This window comes from Mus musculus, chromosome 16, assembly GCF_000001635.26.
Source record: "Mus musculus strain C57BL/6J chromosome 16, GRCm38.p6 C57BL/6J".
Lineage (NCBI taxonomy): Eukaryota > Metazoa > Chordata > Mammalia > Rodentia > Muridae > Mus > Mus musculus.
Genome location: NC_000082.6, coordinates 21,429,864 through 21,454,749, shown reverse-complemented (window position 1 = coordinate 21,454,749; position 24,886 = coordinate 21,429,864). Strand labels below are relative to the sequence as shown.

General features: G+C 43.3%; 1 protein-coding gene across 6 annotated transcripts in view; it reads right to left on the bottom strand.

Annotated features, from left to right (window-relative positions):
* Vps8 (VPS8 CORVET complex subunit) overlaps positions 1-24,886 on the bottom strand; it is a 221,564-nt gene that overhangs the window by 189,932 nt on the left and 6,746 nt on the right. For 3 of the 6 annotated variants that reach the window (NM_001081366.1, XM_006521956.3, XM_006521954.3), the window contains exons 2-8: positions 19,687-20,063; positions 18,929-18,997; positions 12,286-12,416; positions 10,568-10,661; positions 7,463-7,495; positions 6,347-6,401; positions 3,389-3,394 (exon numbers count right to left, since the gene is read on the bottom strand). In NM_001081366.1, coding sequence (NP_001074835.1) covers positions 3,389-3,394; positions 6,347-6,401; positions 7,463-7,495; positions 10,568-10,661; positions 12,286-12,416; positions 18,929-18,997; positions 19,687-19,839 — 541 coding nt within the window. In that variant the 5' untranslated portion in view covers positions 19,840-20,063. The remainder of the gene's footprint in view (positions 1-3,388; positions 3,395-6,346; positions 6,402-7,462; positions 7,496-10,567; positions 10,662-12,285; positions 12,417-18,928; positions 18,998-19,686; positions 20,064-24,886) is intronic. The other 3 variants (NM_001285894.1, XM_006521955.4, NM_001285893.1) reach the window with 2 other exon arrangements.

The following is a 24,886-nucleotide window of genomic DNA, read 5'->3' as shown; positions in this document are numbered from 1 at the left end:
TATTTTAAAAGTCCTATCTGTATTTCATATCCAGGATTATATAATAAATTAACCCTAATTATTAAAACCTTTTCTACAGTTTCTTACCTCCAACTAGGACATGATATATTTTTTTCTTTTATTCTTTTTTTCTCTACTGAAACTGCCTACAGCTCAGGTTGTTCACACACCAGGAGTCACGGCTGACCGTGACTGGGCAGGGGTAGTTTATGTGTACTACTAATTTGTACAGGCAAGACATGGGCTAAAAGTAAGAGGGCACAGAACTGATACTGAAATCTCATTCTAACACACAAGTCCCCAAGTCTGGGCTGCCCACCTTCCAGGCAGAGTAGTGTCCAAATAGCACAGCCGAGGCTCTCTGCAGTCCTGCTTTGGGATTCAAGCCCTACAGTTCCCAAGCACCAACAGATTTGTTGTTGCTTTGGATCTCACAAACCTCAGTTAAGTGTTCTTACATGGCAGAGAACCAGAAAACTGTGAAAGCCAATCAAATAGATAGTATACAACTTAAGAATAAAGGAAACTACAAGACTGGCAATGGAAAAAAGAGGAAGGGGGAGGCATATGCAGCTCGCACAGTAAAGACCTATCCATGGCCGGGTGTGATGGTGCACACCTATGACCCCAGCACTCAGAAGCAGAGTGGAGAGGATCAGGAAGTCGAGACGGTCCTGGCCTGCATAACATGTTCAGAGCTAATCAGGGCTACACGACACCCTGTCGAAATAGAAGCCATAAATGCCTATGCTTCCCTACCTACAGCTCTCACATAATAAAAACTAGTTAGGGGAGGAAAGAAACTAAATTGCCAGCCTTTGTCACTCCTGAAGTATATGCTAACTTTCTATGCTACAGTCCATGTCAGTGAAAAGACTTGTTTATTTCCATGTTTTCGTCTTGTTTCTATGCTGTCCATGATAAGGCAGCAAGCCTGTGAACCCTGGATGTCAGTTTCCCCTCTGCTAACGGGCTACAGGCACTGCTGCTGTACACGGGAGCAATTTCAGGATGCTCCCTAGCTCTCATAGCCTCCCACCTTCATCTACGGCTTCATGGAGAGGACAGTCTATTAAAGTCAAATAATTTACACAAACGACCACTTCAGTGCCCCTCAAATATGACTGGCTTTACCATGAAAACTAATCTAAGGTTATATTTATACACAATACTTTTAAGGTAACAAAGACAGTGACAGGAGACAAACTACATATAAAATATAATTTACTTTGACTCCATAAAGCTATCTTTCAATTTTTATTTTTTTATCTATACATCCTATTGTTATGGTACGATAGCTTGCTATGTGTCTAACTCCAGAAGTAGCTGTTCCATGGGAAGAAGGTCGGGGTTCTCTGCAATCCCAGGGGCTAAACATTCTGCACTCCAGATGAATCTGCCCACGGGGGGGAGTGGTGGGCTGGAATCACATACAGCCTGGTTAAGACAGTGACAGCTTGCAGTCACAGTGAAGGAATGAAAGTGTGACCACAGAAGAAGGAAGATTTGGGGTGAGCACAGCCCGGGAAAGCTCTACGCCCCCCTGCGTCCTGAAGCCGCCTCCTTCTAGCAGAGCACTAAGAATATACTAAACTCATAGTACATCTACTTTATGAAGAACTATACGCTACGTCTGGTTAACACTGTCAATTTTGCATTCTAAAACAATGCTGATGTTATCAGCAGGTGACTATCACCCCGCCCCCCCACACACACACAGTTTGAAGTTTGACATGACAATCTGATAATTATCACGTGACACAAATGCAGGAGCTATTATCAGAAGTAATAATATAGCTCACAAATTAATTTAAGAGGACTCTAAGTCCAGAATCACAAAAGGCACAGTAGCTGGGCGTGGTGAACCATGCCTATAATCCCAACACGGGCTGCACAGGCAAAACTGAGGCAAATTCAAGGCCAACTTGTTCTACTAGCAAGTCCCAGGGCAACCAGAAATACAAAGTGATACTTTGTCTCAAAGCAAAAAACAAGAAAACAAACAAAGGCTCTTTGGCAGCACAATGAATTACACGTGGCTTTCATCAGCACCAGAGGAGCATCCCTAATCCAAACACCGAAGCCTGAAGTGCTCGGAAACCCAACCCGTTCTGAGCACCAGACTGACTTCCCAACACTTGATTTTGGAGCATTCTGAATTTTAGAGTTTTAAAGTAGGGCTGTTCAGCCTGTGATGTCTATACAAATATTCCAAAATCCCAAAGACTCAAAATCTGCAGCACTCCTGACACCAGGCACTTGGCTAACGCTCGAAGCACACTTGGCTTAGCCTTGACCTCATGCTAGTCTTAGCTGTAACAGGAAAAAGAGCAAGGAAAAGCCACAATAGCTTAAAATCGAAAGGGGGACATACTTCAGGAATTTTTCTTTCCATATACTAAAATGAACCCAGTCCTCTGCATCTTCAAACTAATGTTTAAATTAGTCTCACAGACAATGAGAAAAGGAACTAGTGACAAGGAGTCAAATGTACTGGTAAGCAGGGAAGTCTACCCTGTCAGGAGTCACTACTCTCAAGTGCTATTTTCTTATCCTTTATTCATTCACACTGTAATGAGCTCTAGGCCCAAGAGAAAGTAAAACAGGAGACCTCGTTATAAACCACTTGTCACCCCGATGTAAAGTAGCAGACGCACTTTAACTCAGAGCTCATACAGCCAAATCCTTATTCCTCCTGTGAAGCTCTCTAACCAGGCTCACTGAAGCCCATGGCTACCTGGCTACCTTCAGGAATGCTGCGTCTACAGAAGAGCCAGTGTTCATTCCCAGCCATGCATGCCACTGTGATGCCAGTGTACCTTAAAAACACAAGCAGCCCATGAACTCACGGACCAGAGTACAAACAGAAGAGCCGAGGCTGCCCTGAGCACAGAACAGGTGTTTCAGAAACGCCTGGAAAAGGCCAGTTACTTCACAAAAGTGTCAAGAAACTGGATAGCAACAAGATAACATTACATTAAAGACTGAAGCAACGTTGTGTTAGAACAGAATCCTGTACTCATGCATTAACTGAGAGGTGCTTAAATCCTGAGTGGCTCATTACTGATAAAGTTTATGACAAAAATAACATTACTGCAGACCTCCACTGGACAGCACAAGCTTCAAGAAAAGGCTCAGAACTGAAAAGACCAGAGGAAACAGAACATTCTGACAGCTACCTAAAGGAATCCCATATTTTTAGCTAAAATAAAGCATTTAAAATATGCATATATTTTTTAATTTTTCACAATGCCTATTTTAACCAATTTTTAAGTAGCGATTTATTTTTCTTTTCTAAGAAGGCTTAAGTGTAATTGACAATACTTGCTTTCAACATTAAAAAGCTCAAAAGAAAAGGAACTGTTCATGCATACCAAATTTACTATACCTTTTCCTTTTGAATCCATGGAGAAAAGATCAAAAGAGAGGGAGAAAAGGCAAGAAATCAGTTCAAAAGTTCAGAGAGAAATGCAGGTGAGTGGTGAGCTTTGTGTGTCTGCACGAGTGGCAGACACTGACTTTGCTTAAGAGGTGTTCCTAATGTTTGTGGTAACAATCAGGGATTGGCTCTGGGGAAAGAGAAAACATGCAACATTCAAATTAGAGCAGGTAAGCAAAGGCATGATCCCGTTAAACACAAACAAAACAAGTCACAGACACATCACCAGTGCACACCAGGGACGAATGGAAACGGAGGAGGAAGCCCTACGTAGGTGAGAAATGCACAAGACACACCAAGTGCCACCCGCTGTAACTGCGCAGGCCTTTCAGACATGGGGGTCACTGTCTTCATGGCTCGGACCTGTTCCACAGAGACCCTAGTGGTGATCAAAGTCAGTCTTGCTGTTAGGATTCTTCTGTGATAAACAAAGGCAGGGTTTCTCTGTGTGGCCCTGGCTGTCCTGGAACTCGCTCTGCTGACTGTGTTGGTCTCCAACTCAGAGACCTGCCTGCCTCTGCCTCTATGTGCCAACACCACCCGGCAACCAAGCCCGATGGCTAGTCTAGACACTTTGTAGTGTCTGCCATTTGTTTCTGAGCTTTTTAGCATATTTGAATGCATCTGTTTGAAAGCAATGTCCAAACATTTGTCTCTTACAAACAACCAGTGAAATGTATTAGCTGTACTGTTAAAATTCAATGCAAAACCAGAGTACTGTTGTTCTCCCACAGAACGTCCGTCCACTCTGGCATACTGTCTTCCATGTGAAGCCATAAGAAAAGACAATTTCACCACATCTACAGAAAGAAACCCTGAGGAGTTTAGACAAACAGCAGGCAGGTGCAAGGCAATGAGAGACAGCATCATAGCATGCACTCTTTCGTGTTAGCAGACTTGTCTGCAATAAGCACCGCCCGGAGACGGTAAGCAGGCACTCTTCTGACCTCTGGATTAGTGCCGAGCTGAGGAAAACTGACCACTACTGAAGGGAAAGGAAAACATCAACATACATCCCCTGGCAGATAAGCACGCGAGTATGCTCTGCCTGCCGTCATCTTCAGTCCTTTTTCATTTCTTACAGTTCTGCCTCTTTTCTTTCAGGAAAAAGAACTGCTTAAAACGCTGGATCTAGGAAGCAGTATCATAATCCTGTGCACATCCCTTAGCCCTGGCCTCAATCACTTCCTGCACTTGACGTTAGAGCACTGCAACAAGACCGTGAGAGCCTACCCCGGAGTCTAATGATCTAATAAATTATAACCCTGAAGGAAACAAGGCCCTCCCACCTACCGGAGACCATGCTCATAGAGTTTTCTGGAAGGCAATAAGGCAAGAACATGAAGTATCTTTAATGCTCATGTCCCAGACCACTTGCAGGAACTTTTTTAAAAGTGATCATATGCAAAAAGTACAGAAACACAGCTGCACGTGACACTACTGTTTAGAAACAGCTTAAGTGGCTTTCTTGAGCTATGAATCCATTTGAAAGGATGTTGTGTGTCCATTAAAACAATGTTCCAGGCCCGTGCTCTCAACACTGGGAGGCTAAGGCAAGATGGCCACCTTGAGTCTGTGGCCCGTCCAGGCCATATAGCAAGTTCTGGGCAAGCCTAAGCTACACAGTGAGACATCTCAAATGAACAAAGAAGATGCAAATATAGAAATGCAGGGAAGGAACTGCTGTTACGAAAGCAGGCTCTAATTATCATGGTCTCACTAGGGAGTATGCACACACCTATATACATATATGGGATAAAGGCTGAATGGCTATCAGAAGTGCTATATAGATTACCCCTAGATATTAGAATTTGACATTTTATATTTTCCAACTTGTGCACACCTACACTTTTGTACATTTTCTACTATAGATACATATCAATTATAAAGAAAGAGCTACCATTTAAAGATTCAATTCTAAAATTCTCTCAAGGAAATTACACTTGGGTTTCTAATCTTCTGCTTTTCAAGAAATAAAACAATTATTTAAATCAACCACATTTGAAAAGAATAGGTATTACAATTAAATGTTAAATAAAGCTTTTGGAATAATGGAAAATTTATAAATGGAAAGTCAAATTGTTCAGTAACAATGGAAAATAACTAGTTATTCGCATGTATGGTAAAAATCTAAGACTCCACAGAAATCAAACTATGGCTCTGTTAGTAAAGCACCCTTGCATAGCCCTTACTGAGCAGTTCTTGCTATTTTCCCACTTAAAAAAGAAGTACACATCTTGAGACCCAGAGGAGAACACTCACACACACAAAGAGCCAAGCATATTATCTGATGGATTTTAAATGTTTAAATAGATCAAAACAGTCTGCTTGTATACTGAATTCAAAGGCAAGGGACTAATGAAACTGATTAGGCTCAGAGGAAAATGATGGAATGCCACAGTTTCTACTGTGCAATGGGCTATCCGTGCTCTCTTAACTTAGAAAACAAGCTAATTACAGGGTAACATTTTTTTTTCAGTTTAGAAAGATTTACAATGGAAATGACTCAGAAACCTGGGGAACCCACTTCCCTGAAGACTGTTTTGAGCACCCATGACTGGAATCTGACTTAGAATAAAAAAATTATTATCACCACCAGCCGGAGGGAGACATGCTGACAAGCCAAGGCTCTTTCCAACATCATTCCTCTGCGTAGGTGCAGAGAACGCCAGCAGCTGTGCTGGCATACACACCTCAATATTCATAAGGGAGGAGAGACGTGCAGTGTGTAGCTGAAGGAAGCCACCAGCAGTCATTTCTAACTTAAAAATACCAACTCATGCTTCTTCATGTTTTCCCTGTTGCATCCATGAAAATCAAGTTTACCGTATAAAATGCAATTAAAGGACATTATAAAACCCAAAAGGAATCTTAATATTCAAAATAAGAAAGTAGTTAGAAAATTACCAAATATTAAAGCCAGTCCGTGAGACGTTCCCACCGCTATCAGACTGGACACGGCCTGGAAAGGGAAGGGAGAGCAATCAGTGCTGACTCGGCTTTCCTCCAGGCTCCAGCTGATGTGCCAGCCGCCGAAATAAGCCACAACACCCAGGGAGCAAAGCGAGAAATCACCTAGGGCACGGTCACTTCTAAGAATTCATCTAAGTTTAAGAGAAGTGTTATTAAAATACCATATATTCAATATTATATATAAGCTAGTCATTTGGCTGCCTTTAAATCTTCAGTTCTCAACCTATGAATCACAACTCCTTTGGGGGGGGTGTCAAATGACCCTTTCAAAGGGGTCCCCTAAGACCATCAGAAAACACAGATATTTATGTTACAATTCATAACAGTAGCAAAATTACAGTTATGGAGTAGTAACAAAAATAAGTTTATGACTGGGGGTCACCACAACATGAGCAACTGTATTAAGAGGTTGCACTCAGGGAAGGTTGAGAACCACTGTTAAAGCAACTTTAAAATTAAAAAAGAAAAACCACCCCTCCCCGGCAGCCCACTAAAGAGGTGCTTATATTGCCACACAGGGCCTCTTGCAATGTGGGGGATGAGAAGACTTTTCTCCAGTTTATCACCAGCGGGCCAGGGACACCAGAATGTTCCACTTGAGCCCACTTCTTCAGCGGTGACTAATGGGAAAGCCATGGAGGCAGCTGAAGAGAACCAGAAGACAGGTCCTTAATGCACTTCCGAGGCTCCTTTAGCTTGCCCCAGCCACTCCTGACACTCTGTGCAGGCCTGGCCCTGGGGTCCATAGCTGTGGAGTGTGAATTGCAGAGTGAGCTCACTCATGCTAGTCCAGTCCTTACAGAACAAGGGACGCAGCTCACAGGCGAGCTAATGCTGAAAAGGTCTATTGCTACATTACCTGCTCTCAAGCAAACCTAAGAGCTAAACAATAAAGTAGAGAAGCCAAAATCCAACATGACCAAGCTTTAAACGCGACTACTAACCACATAGCTTAAGAATTTATTGTAATAGCACTGAATAGTTTAAGAATAAACCTGAGAGCTCAGTGAAATTAAAAATCTTACCTTAAGGGTTAAAAGGTATACTTACAATTGCTGTAGGCAAGCCAGCATCTACTTTGTCCTAAATGAGATTTTAAAAAAGAAGAATTTGAAAAAGATAACAGCATTGAAAGTAAGCATGCAGTCTCTCTTTGTGCACACTCTGACTGAACAACTTAGGTGAGAAGTGCGCCCTTGGCCTGCCCCTCCAGTCAGCTCTATTCCAAAGCTATGGACAGCAATCAACAAGTGGGAAAGCAGACGGTTGTATTTAACTAACTGTAACAGAAACTCTGGGTACTAATTAGAAATACAGTATTTCTAATAAAAAATAAAGAAATAAAGTGAATAAAGAGAAGAAGGAGGCCTGTTTCCCATAATGTGAACAGACTAGAGTCTACAGGACTAAAAGAGCAGAATCAAAATTTTCAGAAAAGGGGAACGTGCTGCAGGCACCCCATGTCTTAGGAGGAGGCTTCCCTCCAGCAGATTAACTCCACCATTGAAATGAAGCCCACCATCCATGGGGAACAACGAGTCCATTGTCAGACATGGTGAGGCCAAACATGAAGTACCACGTCAGCACCTCCCCAGTGACCACAACAACACAAAAGCCACCAGCTGTCTGATAGTAATCTCCATGCATTCAGAAAACTAACAAGTCCTGCTCTATCAATCCTAACACGCGTCCTGTGGACTGTATTAGGTGCAAAGAACGCTACACAGGTGTCCATCTGAGGCTTACATAGCCTGAGGTAATCATCACAGCTTGGGTGACACTGCACTGGGGCAGCACCTTCACCCAACGTCCAGAGCTGACCCACGGCCTGATATAAATATCTCATGCACGATTTGTATTCTGTCCTGCATGGAGAAAAGCAGGGATGAGAGAGCTCAGATGAAAAGCATGAACCACATTCAACTGAATGCAGAAGCCATCTGACTTCAAAAGATATAAAGGACAGATGTGGGAATCATTTCAACACTAAATTGGAATTCTCCTGGGGTGGAGCAGGAAAATAAAGGAGAAGGGTGTAGGGGATGGATGGGTAGACCAAAAGTAAATGTTATCAAAGTGCCATAAGGAAACCTTCAATCTTCTATGCTAACTAAAAAATAAAAACACTCTCGAAATCGAGATGAATGGGAAAGACAAAAATGGGAAAGTCAAGTGGCCTGGCAGGGCAGTGAGCTAAAGCAGAGGTGGGGTGGCTGAGCACTGAGCTAAGGCACAGGTAAGGTGGCTGAGCAGTGAGCTAAGGCACAGCTAGTGGGGGTGAGGGAGGGGGAGATGGAGGAGAGGAAGGGAAGGACAAAATTCATAATTAAATTATGCAATTAGTGACAGTGCTGCAGCACCTAGGGCAGTGCTTCTTGAAAGCCACCCTGACCCTGCTGGGATATTACTGAGAATGCAGGTCCCAGTGCTCTTCCACTAATGGCTCGAGTCAGAAGGTGATCCAAAAACCTGCATTTTAGTAGTCACCCCACGAGAGTCTGGCACAGTGGGCATGTTTTTAAACAATAATAAAACATTGTGCTGAGGCATGTATAGTACCTTACTTAGGTTCATCCTTAAAATGGTATATTCCTTAACAATGTAATTCCAATGTATTTTAAATATAGTCATATGTCACATTACTTTGAGACGGGTCCCAAAACTAAACAGTAAGACTCAAAAATATCATGTTTCCAAAGTGTTTTTCATCCATGGACTCCACCTGATAGAATCGCTGCACAGGGCTAAAGCCACAACTGAGCAACCATCCAGGGAAAGTACCCCACAGAGAACCAGCTTTACATGTTAATAAGCCAGCCATCACAGAAAAGCATGCAACTTCACCAAGAGCTGCTAATCCGAGGTCAGAGAAGCAAGCCCGGAGGCGCAGGAAGAGCAGCGCTATGTGAGCTTGTCAAAGCAGCTAGCCAGAGCTATGTGGAGAGAACAGAGTGCTGACACTCTGGGGTTTATCAGAACTGCCTCCTCCTCCTCAAGGCGCAGGGAAACCCCTTCTAAACAACAGGCTTAACTAATCAGCGCTCAGTGTCTGAGTTCTAGCTCAGTCTCCACTACTCAAAATATTTTTTAAACTGCACAGGTGGGTCAAATGACTGCCCTGGTTTGTCTTGATTTTTGAAAGGAATGACTTTCATCACCTACATAAGGATTAAATTCAGAAAATGTCATGGAAACATGATCCTCAACAGGTGGTTTCCATTCTGGCAAGCATGAGTTCCTCTCCGCCTAACAGAGGAAGGGCACTGCCCAGTCTCCACAACGTGACTATCTCTATGTAACATCATGTCTGAGGCTATGTGCATCAGCGGGCTCAGGACACCCTCGCTGCTGCCCAGGACGAACATCAGAAGGGAACTACCTGCAGAAGTGAGTTCTCTGACAGAACTGAAAACTAAAACACAAGCACACGTCATGACTCCTACTGTCTCACCCTGTTCCAACTTAAATATATGAACTATTAACTAAACTCCATGGAAACAACACAAACAACATGGAAGTCCCTGCTGTCCTCATCTCTTTATACTGCCTTCCATATCATGCACAGGACTGCTGAACTCAGAAAACGGACTTAGGCTCGGGCTGTGAGGTCAGAGGGGAGCGTGCAGAGTGCCCAGTGACTCAGTGTTGCTAGCCACTTCCATGTACTGTCCCAGTATTCTAAAGCATTTGCAGAGGAGGCCACAACCATGCCGCTGCAGCCATCGTACAACGGCGCTCACCCACCCGACCTCCCTTCACAGCAGCACTTGGTTATAAGAGATCCCAATCCTGGGGTTGGGGATTTAGCTCAGTGGTAGAGCGTTTGCCTAGCAAGCACAAGGCCCTGGGTTCAGTCCTCAGCTCTGGGGGAAAAAAAAAAAAAAGAGATCCCAATCGACGGCGTCTTCCCGGCTTGCCACCGGGCTTCACTTGGGCACACTGAAATGCTCGCAACCTTTATTCTCACGGCTACACTAATTCCTCTATCAAGATGTATGGCCATGTCTTACAAGTCAAAAGTAATCAGAAAAGCCATACAAGCCAAACACTGTATGTATTCTTCCTAAACTTCGAGGCAGGAGAAGAGCAGAGCCTGGTCAGTGCTCATCCTACTGCACCCCCACAGGTCAGGCTGTGGGAAGAACGGACACTCACGGCTGCGGACACGATCTGTGCAGATATCCCCTTTAGAAGTGAATGTCGCATAACCGACCCATGCAGCGAGAAAGAGTCCGGCAACTTCTTCTTCCTAAGATAGAGAGAAACATTTAACAGATCGAAGGGCTGAAAAGGCAGGGTCCCACAGCTCTGAAAGAAGAAAATACATTTAAAAAGTAGAAAGGAACACTGTGTTGCTGTGATTAATTATTAATCATTATGTAGTTATTACTGTTAACTGATATTAAAAGATGTATAAAAGCCTAAAAGAACGGCATTCCGGTGTGCTCTGACCCACCTTGAGGCTCAGGCAAGAAAGAGAGTGAACTAACATTGGTCTCCCACTGCCCACCTGACAGAATCAGGCAGTCCTCCTGCTGCTGAGTCTGCATCACCTGCTTGCCTCAGGGCCTCTGTCCTCCTTCCTCCCCCTAACTGTGACAACTTGGAACACCTTCCCAACGCCCTCACCCACACTTGTCACTCGCTCTGTTGCTCCTGCTTATGGCTCCTTTCCCTCCGCCATCCTAAAGGGATCCTTAAACTTTTACCACACATTAATGGGGTGTTCCCATTCAGAGTAAAAGTGTGCTCTGCTGATCCAAGAATGAGAAGTCAGAGGCCGCCCTACTAGGATCCCTTAGCCTAGCAGGAGCTGATAGACAGCTCATAAAGACGAGAGCACAGAACTGTGAATGCCATGCAAATGGAGAATGTATCCTGCTTATTGGAAGCTATGAGGCACAGCTACCAGGAAAGAGCTGTCCAGTCCCAGATGGATGAGGATGTCAGGACACAGTGTGGGGAAACGACCACAAACAGGCATAGACAGGCTCCAAGTGCTAACGGTGCCAGGACTGATACCACCCAGGACTTCTGGCTATCAAGTTCCAGTCACGTCCAACTCCTGCCCAGGAGCACCACCAACACAGTTCACACAAAATCAGGAGGCTGTTCAAGCCCTGACGAGATTATGTGGGTGTGACCTTTTTTTCACCTAAGTTGCATGGTTCTCAAAGTGAGAACCTGTGACAATATCAAAAGGTCAGAAGAGAACACCATGGCTTTTAAACAGGGAATTCAGGCCATCAAAGACATCAGTCTGTTCGCAAAGCACTAAGCTATAATGAGGAGGTGGGCACCCCTACAAGGATCCCTGTCCAAGATGGCAGCCTCAGGAATACAGCCCTGACACAAGAGGAATCTACGAGGAGGAGCGCCGAGCACGTGGGCAGCAGTCCAGCCACACGTGGATTCAATAAAGCGGGTCACGCTGCGCTTCCTCCACGCCTCTCACGAAAGAACACTTCAGGTTCTCACAAGAATCTGGAACGTGAAAACAGCCCAAACTGAAGTTATTTAGAGTTCGAAGCCTTTTCCCCTGACTTTTAATCATCTCTGAGAGTCTCCTCTGAAACTGCTCCAAGGAAATGAAGAATTCTGGAGCTGACCTTGGAGAGTGGATGTGGGGGAGTTCAGCGAACATGGTCTGCCAGGCAGCCAAGCTCTGAAGAGTGTGCCCCAACTAGGCTATGCCCCCTCCAACAGCTGATTAATTACACTGTAGCATGAAGACAGTTACTTTAAATAATGAAACTATACTGCATCATGAAGACGCTGGCTTTAAAAGTCATATTAGACTGTACCATAAAGCTAGTGACTGTAAGTAACCATACTTTAGCCATGCGTTAAGTATGATTTACAAGAATACTCACCTCTTTAGGTTGGCCCTGTCGCCGCTGTCTGAGCTCGCCACAGATGAGGTATCGTAAGAGTGAGAGTCGATGGTGTCAACGTTTAACAAGGTAGGGTCCTCCAGAACGAAAGACTCATCTTCATCGTCCGTCTACATTAAAAGAAGATACAGCCATAAACTTAAGACTGTAAGTCCTCTGCACCAAAGGGAGCCGGGCACTGCTGGCCTCCCCACAGCACCCAAGGGCCTGCTTCTGCTCTTCCCTCCCCTTCCTGTGTATGCATCCTCATTCAGAGAGGCATGGCGCAGGACTCCCAGAATGAGTCCACACAGAGATCACTCTCTAAAGAGTTCATGAACTCCAAAGAGTTCTCTTACAGCAGAAGCAGCAGAGCAGCCGTGCAGACCACTGTTAGCTGCAAATACCTTTATAACTCCAGGCTGTGGGATGCTTTACTGAGACTAACAAGCACTGGCTAATTAGAAGAAAGCAAATGTCACTTGGCTGCAAATGTCTGCCATGAAAACATGACAGGTATACAGAAAGAAAGGCATTCTGGATGGGACACACATGCACAGAAACCTTGATCTCATAGCATGGGTTTTACGGGGGCGAAGTAAGTTGCCGTAAGTGACTGGAATATATGAGCAGAAACTGAAGAAGGTCAGACAGAGGAGCTGGGGTCCAGGCTATAAAAGGTGTTGTTTTCCATCATGTTGGAGGGCCTATGTCTGCCTTGTCTGCCACTGTATCTGCAGTAGCTATTACGAGGCGAGGCATGTACAGTACCCATGTATTATTCACTAGAGTGGCATCTACACTGGGTGGTGAGAAGTCTAGCAAGACTTTTAAGGAGCAGAGACGAGATGGGAACCCTGTTTTAGAAAGATAAATGGGGTCACATGCTGAATGAAGGGGACAGGGAGAAGCTATGGCAGGGGGAGTGTTAAAGACCAGGTAGACCAGCAGAGCTGACCAGCAGAGAGTCCGAGGTCCTAGCCGCTGCCCACCCTTAGTCAGCGGCCTCCATGCCGCACTCTCTACTGGCCATTCCCTACTGGAAACTCTCTCCTTGGTTCCCCACAGATGTGCCTCTTCCTGGACTCTCAGGTCATGTTTCCTAGCTTCTCCTCAGCTCACCACTAAACTGCTAATCCCCAGGAATATTTGTAGCCCCCTTCTCCTGCTACTCAGACACTCCCTACTTAAGCAAGCTTCTTCACAACCACAGCTAAGTGCCATGTGGTTATGGCTCTGAACTCTATCTTCAACATCAACATAAAGGAGTCTATAATTTCACTACATTCCAGAATTCTCCACCACACATATGTCTGCTAAGACTGAGTTTGTACTTGGCAAGGAGACAGTTACTTGAGAGCTGAGAGAGACTGCCACAATTGCTGTAGGAAAAGGAAATGATTTGGAAATAAGAACTACAGGGTAAAGGTCACAAGCAGGAGAGTCAATCAAAGCCTGGTTTGATTTTCTTAAGTAGCCTGGACGCATAATTAAATAAAACAGATCACCTGAGAAAAGCCAGGCTTACTGAAAGAAATGGAGAAGGAAATAAAAGGATTGAGGAAGCCAATGCTACACAGTAGAGATGTCGACTTTCCCCAAACTGTGTAAAACCCAGACACTCTTATTAAGTTGAACAGTGTACTCGATGGAAGCCCTGAACCTTGCATGGTGAAAATAAAAAACTTAGACGTCGCTCTCAATGGCAAGAGAGCTGGGACACGCCAACCACTGGCTATCAAGGCCTACGTTTGTTTTGTTTATTTACTGATATGTGGTTTATTTAGATTTATGAGCATGGTGTGTGTGTGTGTGTGTGTGTGTGTGTGTGTGTGTGTGCGAGCGCGCCCTTGTCTGAGTATTTTATCTGCAGATCTGTGCAAGTGCATGCATTATCTACAGAGAAAAGAACGCAGCATCAGATGCCTGGCAACTGGAGTTACAGACAATTGTGAGCCACGATGTGGGTGCTGGTAACCAAATCTGGGTCCTCTGCAGAGCAACACGTGTTCAGAACGACTGAACCAACTCTCGAGGCCCATATTACTGACTTTTTTTTTTTTATTTGAGACGGGTATCACGTAGCCTAGGCTAACCTTGAGCTCCCTTAAGCAGCTAAGAAGGACCTTGAACTCCTGACGACTGCTCCTCTGCTCCTCTCTTCCCTGTCTTTCCTCCTTGCCTTCTTAGTATGTGTCTGTGTATGTGTTTACCTGTGTGTATGTCTGTTTGTCTGTGTACATGTCTGTGTGTGTGTCTGTTTATATGTGTGTGTACCTGAGTATTTGTGTGTGCATCTATGTATATGTCTATGTCTGTGTGCATATACATGTATGTGCGTCTCTGTGTTTGTCTGTATGTCGTCTAAGTCTATGGGTGTGTGTATATATATATGTGTGTGTGTGTGTGTGTGTGTGTGTGTGTGTGTGTGTCATCTGAGTCTGTGTGTCTGTATGTATGTGTGTGATGAATCCAAGGCCTCACATGCTAGGCACATGTTCTACCACTAAGCTACACTGCCAGACTTAAGATCTAAAGTTCCAATCTTAGAATGTGACACTGGAGCAGTCAGACAGAGGAATTAAATCAACTCTCAAATAAATGATCCTCTGAGCTATAGCAAAGGTGACATCACAACCAAGAATATTCTCTCCAGCAAATGGTATCAGATCATACCTCATATTGATACACACAGAAAAAAGTCCAGATGAATCACAGAGCCAAATGTAAAAGGGAAAGCAATACAGATTTTGGAACAAACAAGACAATATCATCATGGCCTCAGAATGGCTAGATTTTCTGAAACACAGGAAACAAACAATGGGAGTCACAATGGGAAAGGTTAGAAAGCTGAACTCTGATAATATAGTTCCTGAGTATCAAATGGAAACAATAGTGGTGTAAAAAGCAGTAGAGTGAAAGAAGGCAAGCGTTGTGGGTTACATGTGATACAAAGACACCCACAAATCACTTTTAGAAAAAAAGTTTTCCACGAGATATTCAAACGGCCAAAACCCACTTCGAGGCATCCAATGTCATCAATCTTCAGAGATATTAAAATTAAAATCACTATGCACCTTTCATTAAGTATAAAAGACCAAAGAGGGGCACACAAATTCAACAGTTAACAGGCACATAAGCAACCAGACCTCTGGTACACTTCTCTTAAACATATTAAAGGAACACTTTGACAGCCTGTGGCAGTGTTCTTAAAAGCCAAGTTACACATGATTGCTTATCAATTCTAAAGGGCATGCACAAGAAAAATGTGAGAATGTAGCTGTGTGAACACAAGACATGATAGAATTGTCCTCAGCTGTAACCACATGAACGTCTATCAACAGGAGGATGAACAGATGAGACAGATAAAGAAAGAGCCGTGGCGAACGGTAAACTGTTACAGTAAGACATGACAAAACCTCAGAACACTGTATTAGAGAAAAGTCAGTGATACAGGTATGTGTGCCTCGCACATACATGTACATACACATATATACATAAGAGTACACTATCCTGTATGTAAGGTTAGGCATGCAAACCAGTCCATGCAGGTAGAAGCTGGAGTCACAGTTATTCTAGGCCTTGGTGCTGAAGCCCAAGAGGAGCTTCTGGGACAGGCTGCGCACTCTACTACACAGGTTGTTGTTCATAGGTAAGGACAGGCTGTGCACAGGTTGTTGTTCATAGGTAAGGACAGGCTGTGCACTCTACTGCGCAGGCTGCTCGGTTGATAAGGTGCCTCCATGATGCACATTTACGATTCGTTCACCGTGCTGTGCACACACCCCAAGATGTTCACAAGATATTCCTAACTACTCAACAGCAGAACTGAAGTGAACCCAACATTACTCTGAGATTATGAAAGGCCAAGAGACAAGGTCATGGCAAGGTCAAAGAACAAGTTTAGTGGAAGAAAGGGACCAGAAGAAAAGAGTTTGTGTTAGAGAATGTAACTTCCAACTTAGGACCCAAGAGGCAGTGATTTCAAGGCCTGGCAATGTCATCCTTTCATGTGCTGAGACTTTAGTTCACAATGTCTCACAAGTTACTATCTTTCCATTTTAAAAACACCTTAGGTCCATTTTTGGCCAACCTCCCTCAGGTTGATATAATGAACATTTTAGAATATATACATGTAAATATTCTAGAGAAAGAGCTTATTTACGCTGCTGCCTTTTTTGGTTTGTTAATAATTTTCTTTAATGACTCCTGATAGTCTTTGTTGGTCTTCAGACCCAGGACAAGGGGCTGAGGTCCATGTTTAACATGCCAAAGTGGACCTGGCCTCCAAGTTCTCCCAGCATCCTTCAGTCCCTACCTATTACAGGGCATGGCTGGAATACCCTGCCCTCTGCCCTGAACTTTCCAGCCAAGGGGCTGGAAGCTCTTTCCTATATAATGCAAACCTTGTGGTCTTTCCCCCATCTGCATTCTCTCTCTACTTGAATACGCACACTCTTTCTCTTCCTCTATCCCCTTCCTGCTGTCTGTCTCCTCATGGAGATTTCCCTGGCCTTTTGGGACCAGTGAACCCGCCCATGATTGGCAGCTTCCCTTTATATACTTACTTTAGATATATAATTCAGCTTGAATTGGCTCATTTCATTGGTGGAGAATAACTTCTCAGTCTTCACAATGATTTTATTACTTTTTCTTTCTCTTATTTACCTCCTATCTTCCTAAACCTGCCCATTTTCAAGTCCCATTTGTCTCTCAAGGACAGAGGCTGTCATATGGCACTATTTAATGCCAGCATCTACCACAGAGACCTAATACAGTAGGCACCAAATTATACTCAAGGTGGTAACTATAGGATAAAAAGTCTGAGCTCACTTCCAGGTTTTGAAAACCCACCAATCCCTGGGCTCAACCTAAGCTCAGGACTTGATATCTCACCAACTCTGGAAATCGCTACCACTCACAATAACTGCATTACCTTCTTGGTGAGTGACATCAACAGCAGAATTTACTGTACCTCGGGGACAAGAAAGTTGTTCTGGGACAGTCTGCTTGCATGATGGATGACAGTCTCATTCTTAGAAATTTTTTTATTATTTTTAGATTATTAAAATGAAAATAAAAACTAGATTTATTTATTTTTCTATTATATATATATGAGTGTTCTGACCTCACATATGAATGTACACCATGTGTGTGCCCAGTGTCTAAGGAGGTATGAAGAGGGCATCCGATTCCTTGGAAATGAAGTTAAGGATGGTGTGGGACACCATGTAGGTACTGAGAACTGAACCCAAGTCCTCTGCAGAGCGACAAGTGCTCTTGACTGCTGAGATGGCTCTCCAGCCCCATAGAAGCACTATTTTTATCCCTGCGAGGGATTATTTTTTTTCTACTAAATCATTTGAAGTGAGAAGACCCATTTTTGATCCAGATCTTTTGAGGAGGGATGATCCAACTTTAGTCTTGGCCACACCCTCTTGGTGGCAGCTTATATAAAAAGACATGGAAGGAGGAGGCTTACTCTTTGCCTGCTTGTTCTTAGACTCTTGATGGCAAGTCCATCCCTTCACTTCTTCTTCAAGAGTTTGACATACTGAAGACCAGGTGAGACAGCCAGCCTTGTAGACTAAACATCTACTGGATTCAGTTGGTAGTCAGCCACTGTTGAACCACCTGGACACAGCCATTCTAATATACCTATATAATTTCATTCTCTATATTTTTCATTCTAACATAGCATATATATATGGTATGTTATATATACCATATATATACTATATATATATATATATATATATATATATATATACACACACACACACACACACACATATATACATGTATGGTATGTTATATACCATATATGTATATATACCATATATATATATATATATATATATATATATATATATAGTATGTGTGTGTGTATTTCTATAATTTCTGTTTCTCTAGAGAACTCTGACTAACTTTCATGATGGATGAAAGCTGGGGTGGGAATTTTATTGACTATATTTGAGTCATGTATTCTCTTCAAAGTAAGCCAATAAACTTACTGGCTTGCCAAGTTGGACTTGCATAGAATCTTTTCTTGGTCTATCACTGGTACCTTATCTCAGGTGAACTCACATTTGCTCATGGACCCCGCACCCCCCCACCCAGAAAGGTAACAGAACAGCTGGGAAAGGGGCAAACGATGAACAAGACATAGATTACTGCTGGCCAGCAGAGCTGCCTGCCATGATGAAGACACTGAGTCTTTGCTGACCACTACAGTAGCCACTAGCCACACATGGCTACTGAGCTCCTGAAACGGGGCTTGTACAACTGAGAAACTGAAGTATTAGAGGACTATGATTAACATAAGGTTTTTTTGTTTTTGTTTTTGTTTTTGTTTTTTTGGTTTTTTGAGACAGGGTTTTTCTGTGTAGCCCTGACTATCCTGGAACTCACTCTGTAGACCAGGCTGGCCTCGAATTCAGAAATCCGCCTGCCTCTGCCTCCCGAGTGCTGGAATTAAAGGCGTGTGCCACCATGCCTGGCTTAACATAAGTTTTAAGTTGGCACCTGTAACTAGTGGCTACCATACTGGACAGTACACATCCAAATACATACACTGCAACTAACCCAAAATGTATGAAAACTCAATGTCACAAACCGGCAGTGAGCAGTAACATTGACTTACCTCATTAAGAATGCTTTCCAGAGTTGGAGGGGTATCCACCTGAGGAATATCAAACTCCTTGTCATCGATCTAAGTAAAGAAATTAAAGTTCACATGAGGTTTTCCTCTTATAACGGTGAAGTATTTAAATGACTAAGAACCTCTGTCAAAGGGCAAACTTACTGCTAATTGGATCACAGGTTCAACTCAGTAATCCCTGTCCCCAAGCTCAGTGACACGCAAGGCCAGGAACACCCTGACTGACAGACCTAGACCTTTCTAGAAATTTGCAGGACTTCTGTAACCTCCCTTATTAGGATGACAAAACACCACATCTCATGCCAGACCCTCCTTTCCTAACTTTATAAACTTGAAACCTAACTGACGTGCCAAAGCATGTCACAGAATTTCATGGTAAAGAATGACTAAGCTTAAAAAAAAGTTGTCATTAAATACTCTCATAGTCACAGAAACCATTGATATTCAATCAAGAAAGCAAGCAAATGAGGTGTAAGGTAGGAACTCTAATACTGCGATCATCTGAGTGGCCTAGAGAAGGCATTCCGCACAGCTGCACACCAGTGTCTTCATCTATAAAGTGGATCACCAGTATAAACTCCAGGACACCAGAGTGCCCTGTAAACGGTAACAGATTGATGGGACCTTGTAAAACCGTACCACTCCCAATAACCAGGCATGCAAAAATGATGTGTGGGTCACTAAGCACACTACCCCAAGTTTGGCAACAATCACCCACTTGAAGAAAGTTAAACTTTTACCAGGTCACTTCTGAACTCCAGCTCCTTATCCAGATCTAGGCAAGAGAATTTTGAAAGGGAAGCTTCTAAATTAAAAGACTTGCTCAACTCTTCTTCCACAGTCCTGGCGCACGGGTTCTGGTCCAAATGCTCCTGGTCTGGTTCAGTTTCCATATTTGCTTTCGATGGCTGAATTCAACCAACCCCTTGCAACTGTTTCTTGCTTTTGGCCTTGGATTGCAGAGATCCAAACGATGATCTCTTTGGTAGGGAGGCAGGTGTTACCTAGACATCTTCTCAGCTGGACATTTCAGAGACACCCTTGATGAGATTCCACTTGGTCATCTGTTTGCAGGCAAAAAGAAAGGGGTGGAGAGTAGGATGTGGCTGAAGGGTTCCTACAAGAATACAGAGGGGAAATTTTAGCTCAGAACTGGAGAGGTATGAGCCTGGAAGCTCCACCCAAGTCAAGAGACAAGTAACAATGGCATGAAACATGGTGGGTCCAAGACAGCATCCAAGCAGATTTATATACCTGCAGCCAGAGGGCAAACTGGTGCCAAAGCTTCTACTTAACCCTTCTGGGACCTCAGGGCTGCTCTCCAGCTCCCCAACAGGAAGCACAAAGACTGGCTTGGTTGTCATCAACTTTGAGCAGCTGAGTGTATGTGCCCAGGACAGACACTGAGTTATTTAACAGCACACTGGCCAACCCATGAGCTGATTTACAAGGTGGAGTCAACAGTGACCCCAGGATAAAATAATTACACAAAACCAGTCACAGAAAAACATGGCTATCTTTAGAAAAGAATAAAATACTCAAGTAACCTAGAAATGTATACATTTTTCTGTGTATTTCACAGCTCAAAATAAGACTATACATTTTTTTAAAAAAGGATAAACTGGTAAGCCTGAAAAAGTTCATTTCTAGAAAATTAAAACTGTATTTTTTAAAAGCACTAAACATTTAATGTTAGCTGGGCAGTGGTGGTGCACGCCTTTGATCCCAGCACTTGAGAGGCAGAGGCAGGCAGTTCTCTGAGTTCAAGGCTAACCTGGACTACAGAGTGAGTTCCAGGACAGCCAGGACTACAACAGAGAAACCCTGTCTTGGAAAAACAAAAACAACAAAAAGGCTCATGTTTAAATTTTATTTTGAATGTGTTTATATTGTGTTTCAATTAGACCAAATTTTTCAATCTGCTTGCTTTTGTCTTGTAAACGTGAACAAAAGAAATAATCCATGGCAGTAACAACAAAGCAAAGCATCATGCTGTTCTCATGTTGTTCTCTAAGGTTACCACAGGATGGCGCCCTTTCTACAGCCGGTAGATAACACTGTCTCACTTTTTTCTTTTTCAGCTTTTCATTCAATCTTGACTTAAAAATGTTAAATGAGGCTGATGAGATGGCTCATCTGTTAACAACTGACTGCTCTTCCAGAGGTCCTGAGTTTAACTCCCAGTAACCTAATGGTGGTTCACAACTATCTATAAAAGGATCAGATGCCCTCTTCTGGCAGGCAGACAGAGTACTCCTACATTAAAATATACATATATTAAAAAAAAAGGATAAATGGAAAATTCCCAAAATTTTTAAGTATTAAATCGTATGTTGTTCTTGGTATGATGAAAGCCTAGATCCTGCTCCATCCCAGTGGGAACAGCAGTCACCCGGCTGTATGGACCGGCCACCCTTCTCCTGCTTGTCTCAGTCCCTATCTTAGTTATCAGATCAATTGTCAAAATGTTGCTGGGCCTCTCTCAAAATAACTATTAAGTTACTTACTAATAAGAGTGGCGATGGTGGCCATACCACAGAGAAGCCTCCAGCTACTTCCTTTAAGGGGATGGTAAAAGCTCCTGACTTATGCAGCTGTTGAGATACCGTAGCATCACGGGAAAAGGGAATCTAAGACAGGCCACATTCACTCAACTTTTACTACAGCATAATTTTTCTATATTATTAGCATTCTCATAGAATGCTTTATTTATAAACTAAACTTTCACAGTTTAGTCATGTACTTATAGAAAAAAAAAAAACTGTATATGTGATTGGCTCTCCTTACCCATAGGTTCTGCATGCTGTGATCCTTAAATACTGTTTCTCATGTTGCATGTTGTAGTGACCCCCAATATAAAATTATTTTTGTTGCTTCTTCATAACTACAACTTTGCTACTGTTATAAATCATAAGTCTGCTTTCTAGTGGTCTTAGGCGACTCTGAAAGGGTTGTTCAACTCCCAAAGGGGTCACAAACCACAGGTTGAGAACCTCTGGATCAAGGTATTAAAAAATAGCTAATGAGTGTAAGTGAGACATGTGAAGCTATGAGAACTGACTTTTCACAAATTGAAACTGACTCTTCTATCGCAGCTGGAATATTTCCAAACACAGACTAATTTCTTTCAAACAAACTCTAATGTTCTATCTTTGAAACACATGCTATTCCAAACATAGGAAGCTATGTTTCCTAGAAACATAGCTGAGGGCACTCTCCCTGGCAACGTCTGAAAGCAACAGATCAGGTACTCAGCGCACTGCTCCTTACCAATGAGCACGCGCAGCAGCAACACTGATGCTCACACAGCTTTCCTTCAGAAACTTCAGACTCATGACAAGTATCTTCTTTATAGTCTTTCACTATCTGTACCACTGAGCACAAGCAACTATAATACTCAAACATTCTCAAAATATGAGCTTTATTCTTCTGAAGCTTTTTTAGAATCCCATACATGAGTACTATATTTATATAATTTTCCCTTTCCCACCTTCAAATTGTCCCATTGTCCCTTACACCCACTCAGGAATTTCTGACCTCTTCTCTGTTTTTATTACACACACACACACACACACACACACACACACAACCCACTAATTCATATAGTGTTACTAATATGTACATGTGTTTAAGACTGACTACTTAGGATCTGACAACCTATCCAGGGCTCACGCCTGGAGCAAACTAACTAGCTATAGTCCTTTATCTAGGGGTGGGTGGGGCCTTGTGGGCTTTCCCCTACCCCCACTGGCATGCCCACTGGTGTGGTCATTATCCAGGTCTTGTTTAGACAGTCATATTGTTAATACTTCCTGAGTGTAGCATCCCTAACACATTACAAAGCACAGTCTCACACCAGGCATCCTGCTCATCTAGAACTTACAAACCTTCTTTAAGAAGATGTATTTATACATATATGTCTATGCACCATGTGCTTGCAGTTCCCTCACAGGCCAGAAGAGGGCTTTGAACTCACGGAACTTGAGTTACAGACAGTTGTGAACCACCACGTGGGTGCTGAGAACAGAACGCAGGTTTTCTGCACTAGCACCAAATACTCCAGCCACTGGTTCTTACAATCTTTATGCTCTCTCTTTTCTGATGTGCCTTGAGCCTTAGTTTTAGGGTCTGTGTCTCAGATGTACCAATTAGAGCTGGGTATTTTTGCAGCTTTAAATAGTGGGAAAGACCACACAGAAGGAAAGAGAGAAAATATTGGAAATAGGCAGATGGGTAGCTTGGTGACTGAACCATCTCAGCTGTTAAGATCGCGCCCACCCAAGCCAGGTGACTTGAGTTCACTTGCTAGAACGATGGTGGAGTGAAATAAGAGACTCCCACAGCTGTCCTCTGATCCCCACACAGGTGCTGTAGCACATGATTGCCCCTGACAATAAATGAACATAATTTTTAATTGTAAAGACATTGGTACTTTGAATACAGGGAAACACATTTGTAATCTTCAGATTCCTATAGTGAAACGAGAAGAGACAGAATCACCTGAGAGCTCACAGGCCAGCTAGCCTGGAGGGCTCAGCGGCAGGAACAAGAGAGACCCTGCTTCAGCCAGACAGAAGGCAAGGCCAGCTCCTTAAAGATGCAGGCACTTCTGTCAAGGAACTCCGATCACTACTTTTTAAGAAGCATTTATTTATTTACTTACTTATTTTAAAAAAACAAAGTAGAGCGAACCTGAGGAGGAACAGCTGAGTTGTCCTCTGGCCACTACACATACATGCATGAACACACACACACACACATATCAGGTTTCAATCTAGACTTTAGCAGTTCCTGTCTGTGACTTTGAGCAATCCAGTTGCTCTGAGCCCCTTTTATTTCTACATCTGTAAGTGGAACAGTGTGAACATCTGTGTTGTTCGCATTGCCTTCCCAGAACAGCCTCTCTGTTCTGTTAAGAGTGGGAACTGGTGCTTTCTGTGGTGGCTGCCAAGCACAAAGGGACTTGGAGAGAGTAGGTCCCAGTAACCCTCTTTCACACAGAAGTTATACAACAATGTCAGCTAGAACACCAGCTACACATTTGTCACTGGTAACCCACCTCTAAGGGCAGAACTCTTATTCTAGGTCTATACTCCCTAGCATGAATTAAAGCAATCCTTACAAAAGCATAGATCAGGGCGAAAGGAAATCCAGGTTCTAGTTTTTCAAGTCAGCTCTACCCACAGCTTCTGGCAGTTTGGCTACATAGACCAAGGAACTCCCACTTGACACCTACCAACACTCTCCCTCCCTCCCTCCTCTCCTGCTGCCTCTCTCCTCTCTTGGGGCTTCTGGGACTCTTAGGAGCTCTGACTGAAGAGCACAATTCCTCTCTTCTGGGGATAGCATGGTAATAAAGGCTGCACTGACTGTAAAGCACCAATGATGCCTAGACACAGTAATTTTCAGGAAATTAAACATATTATCATGTATGAGTTCCTCAAGAGTTCCAAAATCTTCAAAGTTAAAGACTCTAAATCAAGATTAGTAGCTTTGTAAACATCACATATAACTTCTGTGTTAGTCAGGGTTCGCTGGGGTCACAGAACTTATGGAATGTCTCTCTATATTCAGGGAATTTATTGTGATGACTTATAGACTGTAGTCCAACTCCCCAACAATGGTCAGCTATAAATGGGAAGTCCAAGAATATAGTGCTGAGTCCCACAAGGCTAGTTGTTTCAGCTGGTCTTCTGTAGAAGTAGGTTCCAACAGATGTGCTGGCAAGTAAACAGAAGCAGGCAAAGAAGAGCGAATCTTCCTTCTTCCAATGTCCTTGTGTAGGCTTCCAGAAGGTGTGGCCCAGATTAAAGGTGTGTACCACCAACCCTGGATCTGCAGGGTCTTGTTTTGTCCCAGGCTGACCTTGAACTCAGAGATCTCCTTGCCTTAGTCTCCTGGGATTAAAGGTGTATACTACCTTGCCTGGGCCTAAACTTC